Source organism: Nycticebus coucang, chromosome 5 (assembly GCF_027406575.1).
Source record: "Nycticebus coucang isolate mNycCou1 chromosome 5, mNycCou1.pri, whole genome shotgun sequence".
Taxonomy (NCBI): domain Eukaryota; kingdom Metazoa; phylum Chordata; class Mammalia; order Primates; family Lorisidae; genus Nycticebus; species Nycticebus coucang.
This window is the reverse complement of record NC_069784.1, coordinates 86,122,309-86,144,792: the sequence shown is the minus strand read 5'-3', so window position 1 is coordinate 86,144,792 and position 22,484 is coordinate 86,122,309. Positions and strand designations below refer to the sequence as shown.

The 22,484-nt window shown below is 33.8% G+C and overlaps 1 protein-coding gene across 7 annotated transcripts in view; it reads right to left on the bottom strand.

Moving 5' to 3' along the window:
• Positions 1–2,227: 2,227 nt before the first annotated feature.
• The window catches only part of CEP57L1 (centrosomal protein 57 like 1), a 68,996-nt gene continuing 48,739 nt past the window's right edge, over positions 2,228–22,484 (bottom strand). For 3 of the 7 annotated variants that reach the window (XM_053591360.1, XM_053591363.1, XM_053591364.1), the window contains 11 exons: positions 21,958–22,064; positions 21,566–21,728; positions 18,794–18,973; positions 17,269–17,390; positions 11,631–11,747; positions 9,718–9,795; positions 9,168–9,254; positions 6,632–6,709; positions 6,285–6,520; positions 5,224–5,368; positions 2,228–3,283 (listed from right to left, as the gene is read on the bottom strand). In XM_053591360.1, coding sequence (XP_053447335.1) covers positions 3,062–3,283; positions 5,224–5,368; positions 6,285–6,520; positions 6,632–6,709; positions 9,168–9,254; positions 9,718–9,795; positions 11,631–11,747; positions 17,269–17,390; positions 18,794–18,973; positions 21,566–21,725 — 1,425 coding nt within the window. In that variant the 5' untranslated portion in view covers positions 21,726–21,728; positions 21,958–22,064 and the 3' untranslated portion in view covers positions 2,228–3,061. Of the gene's footprint in view, positions 3,284–5,223; positions 5,369–6,284; positions 6,521–6,631; positions 6,710–9,167; positions 9,255–9,717; positions 9,796–11,630; positions 11,748–17,268; positions 17,391–18,791; positions 18,974–21,565; positions 21,729–21,957; positions 22,065–22,484 lie in introns of those variants that run through there. The other 4 variants (XM_053591365.1, XM_053591366.1, XM_053591361.1 and 1 more) reach the window with 2 other exon arrangements.

The window sequence follows — 22,484 nt, the reverse complement described above, 5'->3', positions numbered from 1 at the left end:
AACTGCAAAAAAAAAAAAGAAAAAATAACCCAAGTAAATTAAGACTATTCCCACTTTTACTAAGAATTCATTTAGGTGTTTGATTTTAGGCTTGAATCCATGCAAACTTGTGTTCTTTTTTTTGTCACTCAGATTAAAAAAAACGTTTTTAGGGTTGCTTTCACATGTTATTTCATTTTCTCCCCACAGCAATCCTGTAAGGTAGGCATTAGTATAATCATCCAGTGGTTCTCAACCCTCCTAATGCCGCGAGCCTTTAATATAGTTCCTGTGGGTCGTGACTCTCAGGTTGAGAACCGCTGGTATAATCCTTTATAGTTGAGGAATGAGGCTTCAAAATTATTTGACTAAGACACTATATGGAGGAGTTAGAATTTGAACTCAAGTCTCCTAACTCTGAAGTCCTCTATTTTTATCTATTACACTAGATTAATTTTTTGATGAAATACTCAATTCTTTTTTGTTAAATCATTTTTAAAAATTTCAAATGAATAGGAGGGTACAAATTTTTAGGTTACATTGTTCCCACTTTCAAGGTAAAGTTCAAGTTGTGGAAGAGCCCTTTACCCAGGAGGCATGCTGAACACCCTCCTCAATGCCCTCCCTCCTGCCAAACACCCTCCCTGCTCCCCCTTGCTAGACTATATTTATGTTTTATCATTCGTATGGGAATGTAATTGTGTACATATTGGTTTCATATTAGTATTGAGTACATTGGATTTTTTTTCTATTCTTAAGGTACTTAACTAATAAGAATGTGTAATTGAAATATTGAAGTGTTCTGAAAGTGACTTAAATTCTTTTTGGTAGTTATTTTTAGCAATACTCCTTCACAAATAATGACTTTATAGATAAACTAAATATATTCAGCCACCTTTCTAAGGGCATAGAAAACAAAGGTACAAAAATACAGGGCTGTATTGTGGTTGGGACGTGCTTTTTGATAGCTTACCAGGCGTCCTCAAACTTTTTAAACAGGGGGCCAGTTCACTGTCCCTCACACCGTTGGAGGGCCGGACTGTAGTTTTTTAAAAAAACTATGAACAAATTCCTATGCACACTGCACATATCTTATTTTGAAGTAAAAAAACAAAACAGGAACAAATACAATCACACAGCCTCATGTGGCCCACGGGCCGCAGTTTGAGGACCCCTAGCTTAAACTATAAAAATCATATCCTTGAGGAAGAAAGGCAAGGTAGAAAAATAAGTCTAAGGTGATCAAACAGTTTGTATGAAACACCCCATTGGGCTTGGTGCCTGTGCTCAGTGGTTAGGGTGCCACCCACATGCACGGGGGCTGGTGGGTTCAGGCCCAGGCCTGCTAAACAACGACCATGACAAAAAATAGCCAGGCATTGTGGCGGGCACCTGTAGTTCCAGCTACTTGGGAGGCTGAGGCAAGAGAATCGTGTAAGCCCAAGAGTTTGAGGCTACTGTGAGCTGTGACGCCGTGCACTCTACTGAGGGTGACATAGTGAGACTCTGTCTTGAAAAAAAAAAAAAAAAGAAAGAAAGAAAGAAACACCCCGTTGAACATCTCTAGGGCTGAGGAGCGAATGGAGCAGGGGTATGAAAGCTGGCCAAGGGCACATGAGTAACTTTCATCTCTGCCATTAATTAATTTCAAGGACAATTCCAAGTACCAATCTGCTCATCTCCAGCAGGTACGGAAGGAGCTAACATGGCAGCTCTTCTCACTATCAGAATGAATCAGTTCTCCTTCTTCCCAGAGGGCCCACAATTACCCACTTTGTCTTACATACACTTTTGGGAATTGTCCTTAAAAAATTGTTTTTCTTCAGGCAGCACCTGTGGTTCAAGGAGTAGGGCGTTGGCCCCATATACCAGAGGTGGCAGGTTCAAACCCAGCCCTGGCCAAAAACTGCTAAAAAAAAAAAAAAAAAAATTGCTTTTCTTAGTTTCTTGAGATCCTGACCTAAAATTTTTTTTCACACCTATATCTTGAATGCTGTCCCCTCCCCCAGTGGATTCAGAGAATTTGGTGAATACTTCCAACTGTCACCATCTTGGAGTCACCATCTCTTACACTGCTGCCTTATGTTCTGAGCTCCTCCCTTCTGCTACACCTCTTCTGCCCGTCCTCTATTTCTACTTCAGTCGATGACTCCAGTTCTCTAGTTGCCCCAGAGGACTAAGTGAGAAACCAAGAGTGCAGAAGAGTTGTACTAGTTACTATAGACTTCTGGAAAGATAGGTCAAAAAGTGCAAATTTATTATAAAGCATGTGTACACAAAGAAATCTATCATGACATCATTGACTTCAAAATATAAAAAATAAAAATGTACCATATTTCCCTGAAGTTTTGCTAGATAAGGTAACTAAATGCTCAACTTCTTCTTCCTATACTTTCTTATAAAAAATATATCACTTTTGTAGTTCCTAGAAATTCACAGTCTTAATTTACATTGACGAACATTTATAACCCAAAGAATAAAAAAGTTATAAAGGAGATAAAATAAATCACTGGTATTAAAAAAACAAACAAACTAGATTTATAAAAGAGAATGGGAATAATACAGGAAAACTTCTGCAGTTAAGTTACAAAAGTAGCTCAAGGGAATGAATAAAGGCTTCTTCACAAAACTGGAGGACTATTAAACTTTTCCTTTTGCAAAAGAGAAAACATTTCATACCTTTAAAACAAGATAGGGAGGAAGCACCAAGAAAGTTAAAAGACCTTTCTGAATTCTGTTCATTTAACATAACGGCTTAAGATTATAAGCCTACTAAATGAAAAGCCTACTTGTATCTCAGCCTTAAGTTAATTTTAGTATTGTTTCTTAGAGTTAGCTTAAGATATCTGCAAATTGAACAATGTTTTAAGACATGATGAGGTTTGGGAATTTGATTCATAAGAAAAATAAAAAAGCAAACATTTATTATTTCGGATTCTTAGTATGTCATTAAGCATTAATTTTTTATAGAGGCTAGAAACATAATTCAAAATTTCACAAAGGTATATTAAATTAAAACCACTTTAGACAATTCAAGATTTCATTGACAAAGTTCAGTGAAGGTGACAGTTTTGTAATTGTGTTACTGTTCCCACATGATATCATCTCTTCTCAATTTCATTTGAAGATTATGAACTCGTATTGGATGAAAGTTGTCATTTTTCAGAAAAGGGTTCGTTTCATTGAAACATTTTCTGGGGCTATTTTTTATGTTCTTTGATCCTTTAGGGTTGATATCTTCTCGCTGAATACCTGAAGCTTCACTCATCTTTGAGTTTTGAACTTTTTGCTGCAGTTTACGGACCTGGAGAGAAAAACAACTAATATTTTAGTAAAAAATACATTAAAAATATAACCTAAAATAAATGAATTAGATTGATGGTTTAAATATTACATTAAATTAAAAGGTTTAATTCAGTAAGCTTTTATTTATTAAACATCAGGTTGAAATAAAACAAATTAAACAGTCTTTGCTTTCAAGGAATTATTGCTTAGTGAAAGAAAGGACGTACGTAACAACTAGAGAATACTTTAAGCCAGGGTAACTTTGAGTAGGATAAGAAGTGTGCATGTGAGAAAACCAAAGTAGAAGATCAATATAGACGGGAGAAGTTGAAGGGACTGTTACATGGAAGATATGAAACCAGTAAAAACTGGAGAACAGAGAAAAGAGAACCTTTCAGTTGATAGTAACAGCAAAGCAAATTGGTTCTAGGAATGAGCGTCAAGTAGAGTCAAATACACCCCACACACACATACATGTGAAGTTTTAAAGTATTCCTGAATTTAAAGTACTACTGAATATAAAACAAAAAGTCAAGGGAATAACTATATCTTTTTAAGAAGTACCTGGTAATAATAGGGGCAAAAAGAATTAAACACAAACAATACCTATCAACTAACTAAAGCTCATTTCTTCGAAGTCCAACTCATTACTTTTTGTCTATTTCACCCAGGCATAGGTTTAGTTTGTAGAGCTGATTCAGACTCTGGATGATTAACTGAGGTAATTTTTATTACAGATATTATTAAATTCATCATGATAAAATATTTAAAAATTTATACTGCTATAGCTATTATAGAATATAAATCAGGCTTTTCAAAAGATATTTATGTATAGACTAGCCTAAGTTTTTAAAGTATAATTATTCTTTTATCCCTTTCAAGTTTCTCCTATGTAATTCTAAGAAAGTGTACAGTTGTATAACTTTACTCTAAAACAGTGGTTCTCAACCTTCCTAATGCTGCGGCCCTTTAATACAGTTCCTGTGGGCTGTGACCCGCAGGTTGAGAACTGCTGCTCTAAAACAATCAAATAAAAATTATTTACTATAGCCTTAAAAGTCAATAAAGTGAAAACATGTTTCAGAAGTTTCATTTCTTGCTTTACTGGCCATAAGAAGAACAGAAGCAATAATATTCTACATCTTTTATTACTTTATTATAAAGGGGGCAGGGCTTATTTGTCATATAACTTATACGGGAATGATGATTATATCTATCAGCAGATGGCTACCTGATAGGATTTGAAGTGTCCTGGAAAGGCCCTTTCTGCCTTGTGCTCCAGCAATATAATAGTGCTAAAAATTCAACCTATGCAGTCATTGTCTTGAGATAAAATATGTTCCAAGATTCTTCTGTTCAATTACTAAAATTGCTTCTTAATAACTTAACTTCTTCATTATTAAGACTTCACATGAGTACAGAGTTCTCCTTAAAAACCACCCCCATTTTACTTACTCTAGCTATCTGAGTACAGGTCCCCCAGAGAATGGAACACAGCATAGAGTGTTTTGGGAAAGGAGAAACAGTGCTCTAAGGATTGGGGTACTGCTCAAGGAGCCAGGTTTATGTAGGGTACTGAATTAGAGACCTGCTAAAATAAGGGGCATCATTAAGGCATTAGAGGAGAGAAGGAAAAGGAAAAAAGAAAGCTAAAAGGGTAACTAGAGAGCTGCTAAGGCAAATTTAGACAACCTTACATTTTCCCCAAAGCCCGTTCTAAATACACAACTAAACTTCCTTATTCATTCTTTAAATTTTAACTTGATAGAGTTACGTAAGAGGTCCATGTTATTCCAATGAGGCAGATGGCTCTATTCTGTAACAAGCCTAAGTGACTTCTATCTTTCACTAAAACCCACATACAGACGTCAAATTTGGAAGGTCACACAGAGGTATAATACTGATTCCAATATATTAATATTATCTTTTTATTAAAATCTTTTACGAAAGTCTTCTTACACTATCTTGATGCTTCTTCAGTTTGGAAATTTGTTCTTCTTTCATTTCCATTTTCTTGACTAAACGCTCGAGTTCGCATTCTATGTCATCACAGACTGAATAGCTTTCAGTTTCCTTCATTTGTTTCAGTAGTTCTTCATGCTCCCTATAAAAGGAAAGCAAATATCAAGCAAGCACTGTTATAGTTGAGAGTATATGACTTTGCTATAATTAAAAAAATTTTCTATTCAATCACAGTCAGAGTTTCAATATTAATATTCAAGAAAAACAGTCTCTTTCATTATGGTTGTCTAGTTAAATCTATGGTAAACACAACCAGGCTCTTGTGATTAAGCAACTTTAAATAAAATCTGAATTCTTGATGTGTATAGCTAAATGTAGCCAAATGTTCTGATGTCCTTATCTAGAGACAAGAAAGAGCTTTCTTCTTAAAGAATTCCAACTGTCAAATTATTGATGCAGAATTTTTGAAAGAATTCCAGCTGTGGAAATATTTGTTTGAGAAATCCCTGGATTTAGAATTAGCCTACTCAATGCCTAGCTATCTCAATATTACTAGCTATATCTTCTACAGAGGTCTTAATTCAACTAGCTAGCCAAACATATCACATAGTTCTGGAATTTCTGTTGAATATGTTTTAAACATGGAGATTATGTACTGTATCCCATGTAAAATCTTCCTTACTGTGGATGCTTCAAAATTTGTAATGCAGATCTACCGAAGTATAATGCAAGGAATTTCATTTCTACTTGTTTAATGAAATCATTCATTTAATGAAAAGATTCTATAAAAGCTTTCCTGACCAGACCCTATGTGTTAGAGGGACAGTAAGATTTGTCTATCAGCTTAGATCTTGAGAATACGGAAACTCCTTAGACTGGAAAACAGTAATTATACACAATTAAAATTTACCAATAAATACAATGAAAGATCAGTTAACAATATGTATCCAAATGGCCAACTAAGACCTTAAAGAATTTATACCGTTCTTTAGACTGAGAAGAAAATGTGATATTTAAATATCTTGCTACTTCTCCTGACAAAGAACAAAAATACTTACATAGTCATTTGGTCCAACTCATCCTGCATTGCCATTAAAAGTTCAGAGACATTGTCACAAATGGAAATAGACTTTTCAGAGCCAGAAGGTACACCCTTAAACTGGCAAGTTTTTCTAATAGGTTTGTAGAGACAGCTAGGCTCAGATGGCTTCTGAAGGGAATGTAGGTCACAATGTTGCATCATCTGCATAAGGTTCTGCACACCTGCATTCACGGAACAGCTTGCACTGGAGGACTTAGGAAAAATAAACAGCTGACTTAATTTTAAATGACTGATGGTATTTAAATAGCACTTAAAATGGAGCAGTTTTTCTGAACAACTATCTTCACTTTTTTCCCCTCTTACCTTTTCGGTTACAAGAGGCAGTGTTCCCAACTTCGAATGAATATGCCAAGGTGGTTTTGTCTTTAAATATTTAGTTTTCTAGAGATTGACAAGGGAAAAGCAAACAAAAAATTATCTTCAAAGACATTTATGAAATAAAGGCCTCTCAAAATTCAGTAAACAGTGTGATTTGAAAATAGGCAAAATATATGGATAGACATTTCACTGAAAAAGACATACAGATGGCATACAAACATATGAAAACATATTCAAAATCATTAGCTACTAGGGAAATGCAAGTTACAATCGCAATGCAATATCACTGCATTATCTATTAGAATGACCAAAATCAAAAGCAATGACACCACCAAATATTGGCAAGCATGCAGAGAAATTGGATCAATCACATATTGTTGGTGGGACTACAAAATAGCACTGCCATTTTGGAAGACGTTTTGGCAGTTTCTTATAAAACTAAACATGTATTTATCATATGACCCAGCAACTGCTCTCTCAGGCATTATTCCCAGAAAGATAGAAACTTATGTTACAAAAACCTGCACACAAATGCTCATAGCAGCTTTGTTCGAAATAGCCCCAAAGGAGACTTATAATGGTAGAATAGTCCTGGATCTTGACTGCTGTGATGGTTACAGAATCTACACATGTGATATAACTCTCATACTGCTGTCAGTTACCATCTAGAATTACAGCTCTAATCATGTCTGTACTCTGCTGAAAAGCCTTACATGGTTCCCAACTATTTATAGAATAAAAGCTCAGATTTTTAACATGGCATTCAAGGTCAGCCATTATCTCACCCCAAGGTCTATTTTCAATTTTAACTTTCACTATGACCCCGTCTCACCTCCACTACTGAGGTTCCTGGAAAAACCAACAGTTTCTTTAGACTGTAATATATTTCTCCTCATCACAGTCTGCCAATATTTATTAATTCTCCAAGGCTTCCTTTAATGCTGCTTTTGGCGTTCCCTTTCCCATATTCCTTCCTCTACACAGCACCACAGCACTTTGTTTATACCTCTATTAAGCTTGTATTATAGTGTCTTATATTTGTACATTTATCTTTCTCATAAATTCCTGTCTTACTACCTCTTTATTACATAGAGACACACATCTATGGACACAAGATGTATAAGCTGAATGAATCATGTCTAAGGTATGAAGAAACAGTGTGAGAGAAAGCAGGTCTCTCACAGAGGCTTCCTGAAATCTGATCCTATCTTCAGCAACATTAATATTCCTTCATCTTTAAAGGGAGACAATATAATTTGCAGATCCTATAAACTTGAGATTTGAACTAAGTACTTATATAAAGTGATTTTGCTGTTACTCTCTTCTCTTCCAAGAGCTAACTTTTCTTTCTGTAACTTTTTTACCTTCACTGTTTTTACCATAAATAAGTCAATATTTGTTCTACTTGCAAATGACTGATAGTGGTTTTCTATTTGGCTTTGCAGCTTTGAATCTCATTGCACAAACAAAACACAAAATAAATATTTAAGGAAGGAATAAGCAAAAAACATATAAAGTTGCAATGGGAAAATGTTTTCAATGATTGTAGTTTGAAAATTCTTTAAAAGAAAATTTTGTAAAAAATACAGCTAAAGTATTAAACATTAATTCTAATTTACATAATAAAACAGTAGCCAAAGTTAAGTATTACATTCTCTCCATTATTTTATCCACAGAGTAAGCACACAGCAGTGCACAGAATTCTCAAATATAACAGCATTCCTGACTCCCATAGCAAATGATATACAGAAACAGTGACTACATGCATATTCAATACATAGTAATAATGGTCACCAAAACTGTAACACATCTAACCCCAGAATTATAAGATTGAAGGAATTAAATTTTTTTCTTGACATACAATTAAGAAGGTTAAGCTAAAATAAATTCAAAACATCAATTCATCTAAACAAAATACTGGTCGATGTATAAAGTACTAACTCCCCAGTCCTTATTTTCAGACAAACTCAAAGGATATGAGTAAAGAAAGAACAAACAATAATAAATTCCCTACATAAATGCCTTCACAGACATACAAGTTAACAGGTCTATATGAGAAAAAATCCAGTTTTTTATTGTGCATGTATTCATACACCTGCTTTCAGGATGGTGTTATCAGCATCTACTGTGTTATTAGTGCCTCTTTTATAAAGTATCAAAAAATACATTTGTCCAAGAGTTTAAAACTGGAAAAATCTTTACCCTTCTAGAAAAACTAGTGTGTTTCATGTGATTTCACAAAGACAGCCATACTGTCCAGTACATGCTATTTTTCACTTTGTCAAGCAAATTCAGAGCTACGTTTTCTATGACAGCTATTACTTTCTTTAACTTGGGTTTTCTGAAATTTTCTCTCATTACATCTCAAACCATCATCCTTTGACATGCACTCTTGCAAGTGTTTTATTTTATATATATCTTCAAATCCTTCCTGGAAATGGTTTAAGTATAAACAATAAAAGGGTAAATAAGTATTAGTGAATAAGAAAATATTGGCTGGGAAAAAGTTTTATATGCATACCTTTGAAGATGTCTTCTTTTCCCTGGAGTGTTTTGGATTTGAAACTGAAGACATTAAAATTCTACTGATTTCAAGTCCAGTTTGAAGCTATAATATTAAAGAAAAAACTTACAAAATTGATTTGCAACATGCTACTTTATGAGAGATCAAGTCTTATTTTATAAATATAAAATTGCTTTTTGAGGAAGAAAATAAAATCCAAAATACTATTCTGTGTGTTCAAGTTACTAAGTATATTAGTAATTAGAATAAATTTGTTTACAAGAGAATGATTTATATATGTATATATAAAACTAAAGAAATCAATTCTTAGTTATTTCAATTGAGAATATATGTATTTGTCAGAATTTCTAAAGATTAAAGACTTCTTGGCAGTGCATCCAAGCATATGAATATATCGCTGATTGAGAATTTCAGTATTACAGCAAGAAGAAACAAACCTAACAATGTAGGAAGCAGAAATAAGAATCTAGGACATAGGTTTTAGTCAATGAGAATAGAGTATAATCAAATGCACACAGTTCTCTGTGACAGATAAGTCTCTAACTACCTCAGAAGCTTTGTCTTGAAATAGCTTACGCTGATGTTCTTCTTCCCTGAGTTTTTCCTCTAAATGTTTAATCTTGTCCTGCAGAAGGAATCAAAAACTGGGATTGTTATATAAAAACTAGAGCCAAATATCCTTTTTTCCTTTCCAAATAGAATTCTAGTGGTCTTGATTCTTAAGAGTCTGGCAAGCTAAAGCTCAAAGTAAGAAAAAGGAATGGCAAAAGATGCTAAGATTTTTCTTGGCTTTCTTCCTCCTTCTTTGTTCACATATGAGGAGAACAAAGAGAAAAGAAAATATATATGCACACGCAGGCTTAATAACTTCCAAGAATAAAACTATAATGAAACTTTTGAGGACACTAGTCTAGAAGGTCAGACAATTACAGTCATGGGTCTCAATGTTTCTTTCAAAACATATAAAAATAACAATAAATTTCTATCATGTACATATGATAAGGGTACAATTTGGGGGGGGAAGAAGGAGGAAGATATATTAGAAATATAAAATGTGGTCTTCATTACTTCAGAGCTTGTGCAGGTTAACCTTTTGACTGTGAACAACGCCAATAGCCGTTCAAACAAGAGATTCATTTAGTGCAAATGATGCCTGTAGGCATTGCTCATTTTGCAAACAAAAACTTGATGACACACATTACTGACTTGAGTCTAAGCATCATATGTTTTTTCTCAGTATTTTTCACAGTTATGCCTAAAATAATTTGTACAAACACTGGATTTTTTGCAGGACTGTATATATATATACATATATATATATATATATATATATGAATATGGAGGACGAACAATATATTCAAAGAGTCATCAAGTTCAGAAGATTTGATCATTGTTGAAGAATTTGAATATACAGGTAGCATTAAAAATACTTCTCACAAAAAACGTAAACTGTCAAGTACCTCAGAATCTTATTTGGAAAACAAAAGTGTAGAATCTATTTTAAATTTAAATTTTTTGTTTGCATATTATTTTTATAAATATAAAATATTGAAACTGAAACCAACTTGGGTGAATTATGTTGATTAATAAGAAACCAAAGAACACCGTGTATTGCAAGGGTTGTTGTGGGTACTGCATGCCTCAGTTGGGCATGTTTTATTTCTGAGCACTCCATAGTCAAAGGTTTAAAAACAGAAGTATTCATAATCTAGAAATTCAAAATCCAAAATGCTCCAGTGAACATTTCCTCTTAGTGTTATGTCAGTGCTCAAAAAGTCTCAGATTTTAGAGAATTTCAGATTTCATATTTTCAGTTTAGGGATACTCAATCTGTATTATACAAGAGTAATAAAAGAGTAATATACATGAAACAATAAAACAAAGCAATGAACATTATTTCACGAACTATGTCCACAACATTATAGACATAAATATTACATCTGATATCTGTTGTGTGGATCGAAATAGGAGGGCAGTACTATTTCAAAAAAAAATTCTAAGTTTTAGACCTTTAGCACCTTCAAAAGTTTCTCTAACATTTATGTTGGAGAGCTCACGGAAGGCTTTGTAGAGAAAGTAGGACTACAAGAAAATCCCATCCAATGGAAAAGATTTGGGTGGAAAAAGGAGAAGGAGGGGATCTAAGATAGGTTTAAAGTGACTACAAGTGGATGGTCTTTTCAATATCCTGTAGGTAATTTATCTGCCAGATACAAAAGTCCCACCATATTTGAAGTCAAAATTACAATTTCACATCAGAAGGTAAGCTCATTTATGCCATGATGGAACACATTAACTTTTCATCACAGAGGTAGGAATTCCTATCTGGACTAGTAAAAGTTGTAAATGAAATTTTATAAATTTAAGATTTACTATAAATTCACATACAATGCCAATTATGTTTACTACTAAAGATTTATTCTTACCATAATCACTTCAAAGAATCAAGCAGAAGCTTACCTCAGCAGTTTTCTGAGTTGTTGTAAGTCTAAAACACTCTTTTTCTAAGACATCAAGCTTTTCAAGTTTTGCATGCAGCTTCATCTGATCTTGTTCTTTTTCCCTTTGAAGCTGGGCCTGGAAAGGATTAAAAAAAAAACAAACAAACCCTGAATTTGGCCAGTGATGCCAATGAATCAAGAATAATACAATTTCTGAGACTCCAAAATACAATATAAATCTGTAATAAACAACATGTACATATTTTAGGTGCTTACAAGCAGAAAGCAAGAAAATGAATTATACTTTTAAGAAGCAAATGTAATATGCCAAAAAAAGTGCTATACATATTAGCATCAATTGGACAAATTCTTTATTTTGCCACTACTCCAACCATCAGGTAAACAAGTAGTGTCTTTTTTTTTTTTTTTTTGGTTTTTTTGGCCAGGGCTGGGTTTGAACCCACCACCTCCGGCATATGGGACCGGCGCCCTACCCCTTGAGCCACAGGTGCCACCCTGGACAAATTCTTCTATGCATCTTTTTTTTTTTTTTTTTTTTGCAGTTTTTGGCCGGGGCTGGGTTTGAACCTGCCACCTCTGGCTTCTATGCATCTTTATATAATAGTTCTACTAAGGAAAACATCACTGGCAAATCTGTATTAAACAAACAGCAGTATTTACAAGGCAACCAAACCTACTCATTGGCTTACCCCTTCTCTAACTCTAACACAGAAAAGCAGCTATCAGAGCAGCTTAAGGCAAGCATGGAGAAGAGGAAAGTTATACGCATGTGTCTGCACGTCTATATGCTGTTTTTTTTAACTTAATTTTTATCAAATCATAACGATATATTTATGGGATACAATGTAATGATTTGATATACAATGTAGAATGTTTAAATCAAACTAATTAACATAACCATCACCTCACTTACTTATTTTTGTGGTATGATATTTATAATATACTTGTTTTGAAATGTACCCTTGCATAGTGCACATTAGATGAGATCCCGCCAAATACCCTCCCTCCACTCGACCTCCCCTGTCCCCTCCCCACCTCTCCCTTTTTCTTTCTGGACTATCTTTGTATTTTATCATTCATATGAATGTGTAAGTGTTTATATATTGGTTTCATAATAGTATTGTGTTCATTAGATACTTTTTTCCCTATTCTAGAGATACTCTACTAAGAATATGTTCCAGATCCATCTATATAAGCATAAAAGATGTAAAGTCTTCTTTTTATGGCTGCATAGTATTCCATGGTGTACATATAACACAATTTGTTTATCCATTCATGTGCTGATGTGCATTTAGGCTTCCATGACTTGGCTATTGTGAATTGGGCTGCAATAAACATTCTGGCGCAAAAGTCTTTGTGGTAAAATGATTTTTGTTCATCTGGGTAAATACCTAGTAATGATAGTGCAGGATCAAATGGTAGGTCAACTTTTAGTTCCTTGAGAATTCTCCACACTTCTTTTCAAAAAGGCTGTATTTGCAGTCCCACCAGCAGTGTAGAAGTATTTTCCTTTCTCTCCATATCCACACCAACATCTGCAGTTTTGGGATTTTGTGATGTGGGCTAATCTTACTGGAGTTAGGTGATATCTCAAAGTGGTTTTAATTTGCATTTCTCTGATGATTAAAGATGATGAGCATTTTTTCATGTGTTTATAAGCCATGTCCCTGTCATCTTCAGAGAAGTTTCTGCTCAAGTCTCTTGCTCACAAAGAAATGGGGTTGTTTGTTCTTTCCTTATTGATTAGAGTTCTCCGTGGATTCTAGTTACCAGACCTTTGTCAGAAACATAACCTACAAAAATTTTCTTCCATTCTGAAGGCTGTTTGCTTTACTTACAGTTCCCTGGACTCCCACCTTTCACCATTAATAAAAATTGATTCTTACTTGATAAAAGATTTAAACTTAACACATGAAACTATAAAAATACTAGCAGAGATTGCAGGGAAAACGCTTGATGATACTGGCCTTAGAAAATATTTTGTAAGGAGGACCCCCATGGCAACCTCCTTATGGTGGGTTGAAGCAACACCAAAAATATTATATTGTTTTCTTATGGTATTTATTAACACATTAGTGAAAGATATTAATAATAAGGGCAAACTGTGGCCAAGAAGAATTCTGTGTACTATCTGCTCAATCTTCTATAAACCTCTATGGCTCGAAAAGAAAAAGTCTATTAGTTAAAAATAAAAATAAAACAAAACAAAATAAAAAACTCACCAATAAAGAGTCTTAGTCTAACATTCAATTGAATTCTTAGGAGAGGAGAAGGAGGTAGGACAGAATAATTGTTTGAAGGATAAAGACTAAAAATTTTCTAAATTCTGTGAAAAATACTGACAGATTTAAGAATCTCAAAAAGGCTGGGCCCGGTGGCTCACGCCTGTAATGTTAGCACTCAGGGAGGCCAAAGCAGGAGGATCACTTGAGCTTAGTAGTTTGATACCAGCCTGAACAAGAGTGAGACACTGTCTCTATTAAAAATAGAAAAATTAAGGCAGGTATTCCCAGCTACCTGGAGGCTGAGGCAGGAGGACTGCTTGAATTCAGGAAGGAGTCTGAGGCTGCTGCGAGCTATGATGCCATGGCATTCTAACCTGGGCAAGAGAGCGACACTCTGTCTCAAAAAAAAAAAGAAAAAATCTCAAAAAGGCCAAGGTGTACAAGTAAAGTACAAGAAAATCACACTTAGGCACAACATTATCAAATTTTTGAAAAATCTCAAAAGCAGCCTGTGAAATGGTGACATATTATGCACAGAGGAATAAAGATAAGAATTTTCACTGGAAACTATGGGATCTAGAAGACAAGTGAAACAAAATCTTTAATGTGCTGAAAGAAAAAAACTAGAATCAATTAGAATTCTACACATAGCCAAAGTATCTTTCACAAATGACAGTGAAATAAGGACTTTTCCAGATAAATAAATGCTAAGAGATTTTCCTTCAGAGACTGAAAAAAATAGATGGAAAACAAATCTACACTGAGAAATGAAATCACTGGAAATGATAAAAATGTGGATAAATATATATTATCTTATTTCTTAGTTTTCTTTAAAGAATTGACCATTTAAAGTAAAAATAATAATGTATTATGGGCTTTATAATATATGTATAAGCAAAATATATGAAGCACAAAGAGGGATAAGTAGGGCATCTCCTGGAAAGGATCTTATATGTGCGATATTTTAATGTGAATTCATGGAAGGCTATGGTAATTTAAGAAGGCATATTTTAGTCCCCAGAGCAGCTATTAAAGAGGAGGAGAAAGAGGACCAGGACAAAGAGGAGAAGATAACAGAACTGAAAAAGAAATTACCAAAAAAAGTCAGAAAATATTTTTATTAATAACTGAATGACAAAAATACAAAATATCAAAATTTGTGGGACTCAGTGTTTAGAAGAAAACTGACAGCTTTAATTGCAAAATATAATATTTAAATTCATAATTTAAAAACCTCCCACAAAGAAATGTTGAGTTTCATGAAACATTTAAGAAAGAAATAATACTAATCTTACACAAAGTCTTTCAGAAAATAGAAGGAATCTTCCCAACTAATTTTATGAGGTGAGAAAACCCATGACACCAAAACTGGACACTAAAAAAATTATGAATCAAGATCCCTCATGGACATAGTCACAAAAAATACTTAAGCAAAATATCAACAAATTGAATTAAGCCATGTAGAAAAAGAATAATACATATAAAGATCAACTGGAGATCACCTACACCAGGGATAGGAGGCTGGTGAACATGTGAAAATCAACCAATGTAACTTACCATGTTAGCAGAATAAAAGGAAAAAAAATCAATAAATACAAACAAAGCAACTGCCACAATGTGATACCCATTCATGACAAAATAGAAGGTAACTTCCATAAATTGGTAAAGGGCTACTAACAAAAACCTATAGTTATTAATAATATCATACTTAATAGTGAAAGATGGGTAGCTTTCTTCTAAAGATCAGAAACAAAACAAGGTTGTCAGTGCTTACCACTTCTAGTTAACACTATATTAGCTGTAATAGCCAGTGCAATAAGGTAAGAAAAAGAAGTAAGAGCCATAAAGACTGGAAACGAAGAACGAAACTGTCTTTATTCATGGATGACATGATTGTGTACACACAAAAGTCTTACAAAATGTGAAAACTATTAGAACTAAAAAATAAATTTAGAAAGGACTCAGGATATAAAGTCTCACAAAAAACAATTATATTTTTATATAGCAGTATCAGACAAATACAAATGAAATAAAATCCAAAATACTACCCATAAAGCATCAAAACATTATAAAATGCTTAAAGGCTTTCCCCAATGGTCTGAAATGGCATCCATGTCATATACTGAATTTCCCTATGAGTGGATCTGTTTCTGACTATATTCTATTCCTTTATTCTCGTTGTTTATCCAGACAAATACTACTATCTCAATTTTGATAACATAATTTGTTTCAACATCCAGTAGAGAAAGACCCTCATCTTATTCTTCTTCAGAATAGTCTACCTGTTCTTGGCCCTTGCTTTTCCAAATAAATTTTAGAATCAACCTCTCTATTCCTTTAAACCTATTGCATATTTGGCCCATCCATCCAGTATCAGCTGGTACTTTTGTTTTTTTCTTTTTGGCAGGGGATGGGTTTGAACCCGCCACCTCTGGCATATGGGACCGGCGCCCTACTCCATGAGCCACAGGTGCCGCCCCAGCTGGTACTTCTGTACTTTCCCAAGATAATATAAGGATCTTACATGATGAATTTTAATCCTTTATAGATGGTATACATTTAAACCACATAAAGTATTGTTTTATGTAGTATTCACTTAGATTCACCCACATACTTGTCTTTCCTGCTCTTCATTTCTTCCTGTGCCTATGACCTTCCACAAAGATAATTTTTCTTCTGTCTGATTAATGTTTTCTAGTGCTCCCTGTAGAGTATACCAACTAGTAACAAATTATCTCACATCTCCCTTTGTTAGTCTCAAACTGTTTTTTTCTTTATCTTTATTTCTGAAAGATATTTCTACCAGGCATAGATTTCTAGAACACCAGTTTTCTTTTAAGATCTTAGCTCTCTTAGTCCACTGTATTCTGAATTCAGCACTTTCAGTTAAGAAGTCAGCTATCACAATAATTGTTGTCCCTGTTGAAGTAATTTTTTTTTCCTTGCTGTTTTTAAGTTTTTATTTTTGGTTTATATATTTTTATTATAAGGTATCTATGTATAGCTTTCCTTATATCTTTGAAAAATTCTCACCCACTATCTCTTCAAATATTGCTCTGTCCCATTCTCCCTCTCTTTTCCTTTTAAAATTCCAATTACAAATAAATTAGACCTTCTCACTCTAACATTATGACTCATCCTGTTTTCTGAATTTATATCATTTTGTCTCTTCCCTCAATCCTCCCCTCTCTCCCCCTTTCCCCTACTTTCCTATATTCTGTCTAGTTTTTCTTGTTTTTCTCTGTAGTCGAGTTTGTCCAAATGGTCTGTCATTACTATTAGTGGAAATCTCCTATATATAGCTTTATATCCTACTTTACCTAAGATTAGAATGTAATTTTCCCATGCTATTAAATAGTCTTCTAAAACACATTAAGTTATATTATCATTCCTTGTAAAAAATATGCTCACCTGTTGTTCTAGGATCATATTCTTTTCTCGCTCTACATTGAGAACCATTCTCTTAGTATATTCTAGTTGCTTCTCTAGAAGGGTACAACGAGATTGGGCTGAGCATAACTGTATACTTATATCTATGAAAAACAAAATAATGAGTTGATTATTACAGGAATCAGAGATTTAGTTATCATAAGAAACATACTATGTGAATTCAACCAAGAGCAAAAAGTTCAAGACTTCTTTAAGCCCTAAGTATTGCCTCTCCCAGAATTAATAACATACATTTTGTGAATATATCATTAATTATATATAATTGGTTTAATACTGTCTCCTCCTAAAAATAAAAATACAGACAGCATACTTCTGAAAGGGAAGGATGTCAGTAACTTCTGGGATGATAAATATCCTGGTTGTTCCTGGGAAATAATATCATCTAGAAAAGCAGAGGATGTAAAGTTTCTTACCAAATAGTATTTTTCTTCTCTTTTAGGAAAGTCAGGTATATGTAATTTACCACTCCCATTTTCCTGTTTTTGACTATTGATAGCACAGTAATTCCATGGAAGCAAGTGATCAATTTCTAAGTCTTTAATTTTTTATTTTCCTCAGCTTTTTCTTCTACTTTTTGTTCAATAACCTCAGAAATCTTTTTCTCCCTATTTCTTTGTTTTATTTGTAAGCTGAAACACAAACTGGAGCCTTGTTTATAAAGTCCAGTATAGTGTTACCAGAAAAAGGAAGCCATAGTTTTGAACTGAAATTACATAAAGGACTTATGTAATAAATTTCGAAAGCTGGTGTATCCAGATAATATTGTCATACTTTCCATAGAAGCCTCCATCTACCTGCCTATTTCCTCCAATTAAACTTATTTTCTTCTGGTTAGGCGCCCATGGCACAGTGGTTATGGCACCAGCCACATACACCAAGGGTGATGGGTTCGAACCCATCCTGGGCCAGCTAAATAACTGCAACTGAAAAAAAAAAAAAAAAAAAAAAAGCCGGGCTTTACTGTAGTCCCAGTTACTTGAGAGGCTGAGGCAAGAGCATCACTTAACCCCAAGAGTTTGAGGTTGCTGTGAGCTGTGACACCACAGCCCTCTACCAAGGGCAACACAATGAGACTTTGTCTCAAAAAAACAAAACAAAACAAAACAAAACAAAAAAACTTATTTTCTTCTAAAATTAAATTCTTTTTCATTCAATTATTTTGTGTATTGTCTAATACTAGTATTGCTTTAAACAAAGCATTTCAATTATGGGTTAAATTAGATTTTGTTGCTTAGGTCTGAAAATATTCTAATTTCTAAATATGACTTTTCTAAAAACAATTTTTCTTTTAATTTCACGAATCTATGAACTGGGATAACATACATAAGCCACATCCTGTCCCCACAAATATCAAAATGTCTGAGAACAAGGTTTGAATGTATACATGAACAAAGATATTTGAGTAAATCTACTTGAACTAGGTTTATCATTTTCAAACTGTAAATTCTGGTAACCCCTCATTTCTGAGAACTACTCTATTTCACACCTTTTTTCTGCTTTATCAGTTCCTCATGTGCCAGATTTCTCTCATTTGTTTCATTCTCTAAGGCCTTTTTATACTGTGCTGCTTCTTTGGAAAGCGTGTTCAGGTTATCTTCAGCTTGTGTTCTCTCTAGCTCTAAACGATGAATCTTTTCCTGAAGAGTTCTTAAGGCTAAAATAAGAGCTGTTGGGAAAGACAAGTGGTTATATATTAAGTGAAAGTTTCTGAACAATTACAATCACAGTAACATGAAAAAATGAGCAATATATTTTTGATAATGAGACAGAAAAATGTACAAGGAATGTATATTACTCATAAAAATGAAACATGACAAAAACTTTAAAGATAGACAAATTTTCTGCAACACCTCTTCTAAAAACTATATATCTATGAGGGTATTAAATGATTTTTAGGATCGAGAAACCTAATAACCACTTTAATTTAATAAAGTGAATATTTTCATATAAAGGACTTAAGATAATATACAGTCTGGAAGGCATTTAAGAATCTAGGGTATGAATAAAGAAAATTAAAATACAGAGGAGAGTGCTGAACTCTTCTATGCTATGAGATATCACCTAAGTCCATGAGAATGGCTAGTATTAAAAAGTCCTAAAATAACAGATGCTGGAGTGGATGTGGAAAGGAACTCTTACATACTCTTGGTGGGACTGCAAACTAGTACAACCTCTATTGAAAACTGTATGGAGATAACGCAAAGAACTTAAAGTAAACATACCATCTGATCCAGCAATCCACTGCTGGACGGGTACCCAAAGGAAAAAAGGTCATTTTATAAAAGGGACACCTGCTCTCAAGTATTTACAGCAGCAAAATTCATAATTGCAAAGATGTGAAACAACCCAAGTGCCTAATAACACATAAATGGATTAATAAAATGTGATATATGTATACCATGGAGTACTACATGGAGCTATAAAAAATTGGTGATCTAGCATCTTTTGTGACAACCTGGATGGAACTAGAAACCATTCTTCTAAGCATCACAAGAATGCAGAAACATATATATGTACTCAATACTAAGGTGGTGCTAATCGATCAACATTTAAGGGGCCATATGGGAGTAAATCTCAATGGAAATCAAGCCGGGGCAGAAAAAAGGAGGGGATGGATAAATTTGTACTTATTGGATACAATGCACACTATTTGGGTGAAGGGCACTCTTATAACTTTAACTCAATTTGTACAAAAAAAAAAGTACATAAACAAATCATGTGTACCCAATATTTTGAAATTTAAAAAAAGGCAATATAGCATCTACTAATTAACAGCGTAAGTTAGGTTCAAAGTTAAAGGTTTTTCTCAGTTCTTGATGTGTTCAGTTTTATTATTTATTTATTTATTTTGAGACAGAGTCTGACTTTGTTGCCCTTGGTAGAGTGCCATGGTATCACAGCTCACAACAACCTCAAACTCTTGGGCTCAAGTGATTCTCTTGCCTCAGCCTCTCAAGTAGCTGGGACTACAGGAGCCCACCACAACACCAAGCTATTTTATACAGACAGGGTCTTGCTCTTGCTCAGGTTGGTCTCAAACTCCTGAGCTCAGGCAATCCGCCTGCCTTGGCCTCCCAGAGTGCTGGGATTACAGGCGTGAGCCACCATGCCTGGCTGATGTGTTCAGTTTTAATCAAACCACAAATATTTATTTATTTATTATTATTATTTTTTTTGGCCGGGGCTGGGCTTGAACCCGCCACCTCTGGCATATGGGACCGGCGCCCTACCTGCTGAGCCACAGGCGTTTAAAACAAATAAAAATTAAGGTTCTGGGTGGTGCCTGTGGCTCAAGGAGTAAGTTGCCAGCCCCATAAACCACATTTTTTGTTTCTTTGTCTAAGATGTAGCGCTAAGGATTTTGGCATACAAAGTAGAACAAAGTTTCTTCTGTTGAAAAAAGGTATAACTTAACGGTTTACCTGATGTCAGTCAGGCTTGAAAGATTATAAATACTACACATGTACTACAATGATTTTTATTCAGCTATATATATTTTTTTTTTTTTTTTTTGTGGTTTTTGGCCGGGGCTGGGTTTGAACCCTCCACCTCCGGCATATGGGACCGGCGCCCTACTCCTTGAGCCACAGGCGCCACCCTTATTCAGCTATATTAATATCTTCCTGATTTGTATAAGTTCAGAGTTTTAATTCCATATAGTTTATAAAAAAATTAGAAAGATGTGTGTTAGAGATTATCATTTGTTTTTTAAGAATAATGTAATGAAATTATATTTACTGCTGTGTGTATGGTATATGACATAAGGTATGCCGGGGGTCATAGGATTTCCCTAGTTCAATTTTAAGATACTCCTAAATATATTTTTAAAAGCTACAATGGTACTATTCTGGCTTCCTAAAGAATTTTCAAGGATAATTTTGCATATCTGCAATTTCTGAATCTAATCCTTAAAAAGACAGAATTCAACCTAATTCACTAGCATTCTAATAATGTAGTTTATAAGGATTCCAAATCTGACTTTTTATTCCTCCAAGAGTATTTTCCTATTTTCTAATGATGTTTTTATGATAAACTCTATATACGTATAGCTAGTTTTATTAGGCTTCATAATAGCTGAAGAAGGCAAAATAAAAAATATTAAGTAACTTGTCTAAATTCATAGAAACTCAATCAAAATTAGGAGTTTCATTAAGATTAAATACACAATCATATTATTTTCTACCTAAAAATGAAAAGGTTTTATAACATAATTTGTACCATTTTTCTGATTTTTTATAAGACTTTATATCAGACTTACCTTGGCTATTTGGGCTATGAAACACTTTAGCCGAGGTGACTTCTAAGTTCTTGGGTTGGCAAGTCTGAGATGATTCATTCTGGGTGAATGATGGAACAAACACTCTTTCTGGAGGCTTAAGATAGCTTCCTACCACACTATGCACTAATTCAGAATTCATTATCTGTAGAGAATAAAGATATTACATAGCATCATTCTTTCCTATTTGAAGGACAAAAACATACAAAAATTCAAGTAAAACTCTAACAAAATAATATAATCATATACAATGGAGTTATATTTTTATGTACTCAATTATCACAATTTCAACTATAAGTTCAGCAATAAAGAAAAATGACTACTTAATACATAAGTAGTATGGCCAATTATATTGATTTTCAATAATCATATACCTTGCGGTAAGTATGACGTGGGTGATGTAAATTTGCTGGTTTCTCAGTTGCTCTTAAGTCTCACGTACCTATCATAGTCTGAGCATCTCTCCACAAACAATGTGATTCTAGGGTTTAAAGAAAAGTACATATTCTAAAAGACAATAGAGTGCTTCAACACAAACCAACAATATAATCTGATTCGCTAATGTTGCCTGTTGGACTCCAGTATACGTACACATTCTGGAATTTTCAAGGGTAATTTTGAATATGTGAAATTCCTGAATATAACCCTTGAATAAAACACATCTCTACTTAATGCACAAGCATTTTATCATCTAAAATATTTTTATGTTTAAAAGCAGGAGAAAGTATAGTATTTTCCAATTTCATCATGTCTAGTTGAAATTGCTCCCACAAGAGATCTAAAGATAAATTCTGTAGTTTGGATGAGAATTACAATATGGATAAATCTAATATTTTTACATTTATGTCATAATTAAAATTTCAGCAGTAGGAATTCTTAGAATTAAAATGGCAGTTTTCTT